At 35.1% G+C, this 5,580-nt stretch overlaps 1 protein-coding gene across 1 annotated transcript; it reads left to right on the forward strand.

The window, feature by feature from the left end:
- Positions 1 to 3,337: 3,337 nt before the first annotated feature.
- On the forward strand, positions 3,338 to 5,046 carry LOC124848134 (putative polyamine transporter At3g13620). Its single transcript, XM_047325776.2, has one exon. The coding sequence runs from the start codon at positions 3,443 to 3,445 to the stop codon at positions 4,856 to 4,858; it is 1,416 nt and encodes a 471-aa protein (XP_047181732.2). The 5' UTR covers positions 3,338 to 3,442; the 3' UTR covers positions 4,859 to 5,046.
- Positions 5,047 to 5,580: the final 534 nt, after the last annotated feature.

Below are 5,580 nucleotides of genomic sequence, written 5' to 3' on the forward strand. Positions count from 1 at the left end.
CTGGTGCTCTTTCTATCCTTTCTGAGTTCCAACTTCTTGACATTTAATTCCTCTTCCAATTCATCCCAATTTCCTACAAAATCAAGGGAATTTAGTGATAAAATCTTCAAGTATAACCTCAACTCTCTTATTCACCAATATAAGTTAAAAATAATAGAACAAGCAAGTTTCTAAGTAAAAAAGGGTTCATTTGTTATTAGAATTTACTCTCAAATAACAGTTAAATCAACTGTTATCAACACCTTCACACTATCACAACCCAGAAAACAATCCCAACTTTCTGTAACCTTAGAGCAATTACATTCTCTAAGAAAACCTTGAGAGCAATCCCAACTCTCAAATGAGAACAAACACAGTTCTCTCCTCTGGCACAAACGCATAGAAAACTCAGTCTATAGATTGAAAAAGATAAACTTGATCTTCACAATAGACACTCTAATAGTGCAGATATGATCAACAACCTTTAAGCACACTTCTTGATAGAATCTTGATGTATAAACCCAAAGTTGATCCTTGATTCTTCAAGATTGTTCTTGGATGCTCTTGTAATCAAAACTCAATCAAAATGTTAGTTATGAAATTGAATGTTTAAAGATTAGTTTGAAACAGCACGCAAGACAGTTATTTATAGGATTTTTGAAATCCTGACGCATTTTAATCGATTACGCTATTAATGTAATCGACTACGTTTTTCCAGCTACTTTAACAGTTTTTGACAGCATTTCAAAATACAACTTATAACAGATTATTTGGCACATGTAATCGATTAAGCAATTCTTAACGGCCAAAAATAAATGGAATATGAACGTTATAACAGTATTGACTTGAAGGAAATTGAATTCATCATATGAAAATGACTTAACCGATTATACAACTTATGTAATCGGTTATGTCCAACACTGAAGCAAAATTTCAATTTCAAACTTCTTTTAAATTAGATTTTCACTCTTTTGAAAACATGTATTGGCTAACTTTCTTACTTAATCAGTTATACACATTGTATACCAGATTATGTTAGAACAATTTGCCTCTAATAAAGCATACAATAAATTTGAAACAATTTAACTGATTACATGGATTGCTTAACAGATTAAATTATACCAGAAATACATTTTCAATCCTTTTAACCATGTAAACCTTTTTCCAATCATTAATACATCTATCAAGCACACACATCAATAATATCAAACATTTGTTATGCCATTTTTGTGCAAGATAACTATAAAACAGATCTTTAATGTCCATCAACAAAAATGTCCATTATAAAATGTTCATCATCATGTACACCATCAAAAACAACATCTACAAAGATTCATTCTTAAACAATTAATATGCATATCACAGATATAATCACAATGAATATGCATAGCATATAGTTCAAGCACAAGCAAATATATAGGCACGACTTTGCATAATCTGTGCAAGAAACAATTAAAACATTTATGTTGTTGTCAAGGAAACATATATGTGTTATTATCATAAAAAACCAAACACATAAGGGATTGGCTTTAACATTCACATTGCTCCCCTTATCAATAGTTATCACTGGTGCAATTTGTAGCAACATTAATAATATAGATGGAAACAAATAATTTTTCTATTTATACAACCTCAAATGTACAAACAATAGATAAATTGGAGATCCCTCTTGGATTTTTGCATTGCAACTTGTAAGAAGACAATACACTTACTTGTTCATTCTTCTAGTGATGTTTTTGTATTCTAAAACTAAAATTTGTGAGCGTTGGAGATGGAACATTGGTTTTTTGTACAAAACATTTAATGGAGGAAAGGTTTGTGTGGTATAATATTTTACATGGTTTTCATTTTTAATTTTATTTTATTTATACTATAATATAAAATTGTTTCTTTTTTATTATAAGAAATTCTGAGAATATCTAGACAATAGTTGTCGATAAAAAGTCATTTCCCACTTTTCTCTTCTTCTTCATTGGACAGTCTTGTTTTGAGCTACCCTTCATAGAGATTCAAATTCTTCATCATGAAGCAAAGTGGTAGCTAATATCTAATTTCAATTGAGTCTATTCTTGGTGTTCTCTTGATTAAACTCCTCTCTACAAATCAGATTTGATTGTTGAAAATAGACAAAAATAGAAATTTCAACATATTATAACGCCAACCCAGATTAACTTTTGTCAAACATGGTCTTAAAATAACATACTCATTCATGTCCCTCTGCTGTTAGGGTTCTCAAATTAGAGGTGAACGAAGGCTTTATGATGGTTGGTTGCACAAAGGAGAAGATGCCATGGTGTGCGATATGAAGATGAAGTTTGGCGCTACGATTTGAGTGGATATGTTTCTTCTTTGGAGCGCGATTTAGGGTTACTGCATTGGGTTTTATCACAGTTGTCGGCAGCGGCAGCTTGATCGGGAATGAAGTGGAAGGGGAAGGTAGTGGTGGTGGAGGAGGAAGAGAGTGGTGAAGGGAGGAAACTTTTAATTTTAGAAACGTGGCATGAAACGTGACATATCGTTAGCCAACTCATAAAAAATTTAATGCCGATAGTTTTCGAGGACTAAATATTACAGTTTCCTTAAGAAGAACGATCAAAATGAAGCAAAGTTTAGTAGATGGACTAAACCCAAAAATGTTTGATAATTGATGGAATAAAAATATATTTAACCCTAATTAAGGACTAGTAGATGTAATTGAGATGTAGTGTAGGCTTAAATTAAGATATTCAAGTTTTAAAATTAGTCAAACAAGAAAGCTATCACGTGGTGAATAACTTATAATAAATTACTTAAGTAGTCAGTATCTAATAAAAATTTTATTTACAAAATTATAATTTATTTATTTGAATACGACATTTTAAAAGGAAATAAATATGAAAATTTATAAATAATTATTTATTAAAAACCATCTAAATTCTTAAGAATTTGTTTATATTCTCAGCCCTGTATTGTTGCATATTTTCTTGGGCTCTTTGCATATTTTCTGTCTCTTTGAATATATTTCATAACAATTTTTTTTATAATATAATATTTATGTGGTGACTCGTGATTAATCTTAAAATAAATTCAAATAAATTAATAAAATAGTAATAAATAACATATTATCAAAACTTGTTATAAAAAGTTGTTAACTTATAATTGGAAGATAATTGACTCAATAGAAGAAGGAAGATCTGGGCTAGTTTTACCCATCTTAACAAAAAAATATTTTTTAATTTTGTTTTGAAATGTTTTCACATCGATCCAACCTGTCAAATTTTTCACTTATCTGTCTACATTTGTAGTAAGGGAAAGTGGAAGAGGGGTAAAAAAATATTTTCTTTTATATTTATTCTCTTTCGTCTATTTATTTTAACCACCTGTCAATTGTTTCTCTCGAATTTCACAACTTCGCTACGCAGTTACATGTCTCATCTTTTATAAAGCAACCAACCATTTCAAACAAACAGGGCAATCAGTCGTCATGGGTGTCGAAGAAGCACCTTCTGCACGCGCCACCGCAACTGCGACCGACACCGCTTCCGGAAACGCTGCCAAAGTGAAGAAACTCACTCTCATCCCTCTTATATTCCTCATCTACTTCGAGGTTGCCGGTGGTCCCTACGGCGAAGAGCCCGCGGTTCAAGCGGCGGGCCCCCTCCTTGCTCTCCTGGGCTTCCTCATATTCCCCTTCATCTGGAGCGTCCCCGAAGCCCTAATCACTGCGGAGCTAACCACCGCCTACCCTGGCAACGGCGGCTTTGTGCTGTGGGCGGAACGGGCCTTCGGCCCCTTCTGGGGCTCCCTAATGGGAACGTGGAAGTTCCTGAGCGGTGTCATCAACATCGCATCTTTCCCCGTCCTCTGCATCGAATACGTCCAAAAACTCTTCCCCGTTCTCCGATCTGGCTGGCCCCGCCAGTTGGCAGTCATAGCTTCAACCCTGGCTCTCTCATTCCTGAACTACACCGGCCTCACCATCGTGGGCAATGTCGCTGTGTTACTCGCTGTTGTTTCTCTCTCCCCCTTCGTGTTAATGTCCCTCATCGCCATCCCCAAGATTAAACCCCATAGGTGGGTTAGCTTGGGTCAGAAGGGTGTTAAGAAAGATTGGAACTTGTTCTTCAATACGCTCTTCTGGAACCTAAACTTCTGGGACAACGTCAGTACCTTAGCCGGAGAAGTTGATAAACCGAACAAGACTTTCCCTTTGGCTCTTTTCGTTGCAGTCATTTTCACCTGCGTCTCCTACTTGATCCCTCTCTTCGCTGTCACCGGAGCAGTATCGGTTGACCAGAACCAATGGGAAACTGGGTTCCACGCGCAGGCTGCTGAAATTATCGCAGGGAAGTGGTTGAAAATCTGGATTGAAGTCGGGGCAGTGTTATCGGCAATTGGTCTTTTCGAGGCCCAGTTGAGCAGCAGCGCCTACCAGGTTCTGGGCATGGCGGAGATCGGGATTCTCCCCAAGTTTTTCGGAGTTAGGTCAAAGTGGTTCAACACGCCTTGGTTGGGAATTCTGTTATCTACTTTGATATCTATTGGTGTGTCTTACATGGACTTCACCGACATAATTTCTTCGGCGAATTTCTTGTACAGTTTGGGGATGTTGTTGGAGTTTGCGTCGTTTCTTTGGCTGAGGTGGAAGTCGCCCTCCATTGAAAGGCCTTACCGTGTTCCCCTGAAGCTGCCACTGTTAGCAGTGATGTGCTTCATACCCTCTGGTTTTCTGGTTTTCATAATGGTCATTGCTACCAAAACTGTTTATTTGGTGAGTGGTGTGATGACTGTAGCTGGAATTGGGTTTTTCTTGTTAATAAAACTCTGTAAGACAAAGAAGTGGGTAGAGTTCAGCGTGGAGGAACAGAAAGAAATCCCCAATGAAAGGCATGTGTTTTGATGGAATCAAAATTCAAATTGTAATTGTTTAATGTTTAATGTTTAATCTTTGACATTCAAGTCCAGTAGGAGAGTTCTGAGTTATGAGTTAGTTACCAGAATGTGATTATAATTCACAGAAAACTTTAATATGTATATATAGGAGTTGATGTTCATATATCCTTATTTATTTGACACTTGCTACTAACATTTTTGTTTCTTTCTTTAACTATAAGACGAAAATGGCTTCTGAGAAAAAGACCTGTGCTTTGCCAATTTTATCGAGAGTCTTTGTCGCTTACAAATCGGTGATAAACTAGTGTTGAACTTTCTTCAAGCCGCAAGCCGAGAACATCAACTTCATTAGATATGCGAAATTATTAATTTATTAAATTGAACAGAATTTTGCGTGCTTACATCTTATCAATATAATATGTTTCTGTTAACTTTTTTTTTATATTATTTTACTTTGATTTGCATGTGTATTTCTGTTAACTTTTTTTATTTGTTAATTTGTTTACTTTATATAAACTAAATTGCAATATTTTCAAAACGTGTCTATCATTTTAGAACTATATTATTTTTTTAATCAAAATTTAATAAACAATGTCATAGGGAGAGCCAAAACAAAAATAAATCCCCTGTGGAGGCAAGTGAGGTTGATGAGTAGCCTAAATTTTTTTTATTTGGTGTTAAAACACTGATTTTCTTTTTACGTTTTGGATGTTTTAACCGTTACATATT

The sequence above is a fragment of the Vigna umbellata genome, chromosome 1, assembly GCF_029865625.1.
Source record: "Vigna umbellata cultivar VRB3 chromosome 1, Vumbellata_1.0, whole genome shotgun sequence".
NCBI lineage: Eukaryota > Viridiplantae > Streptophyta > Magnoliopsida > Fabales > Fabaceae > Vigna > Vigna umbellata.

What these genes read in the sequence shown, in the direction of transcription:
- LOC124848134 (XM_047325776.2), top strand. Translation starts at nt 3,443, where the DNA reads ATGGGTGTCGAAGAAGCACCTTCTGCACGCGCCACCGCAACTGCGACC.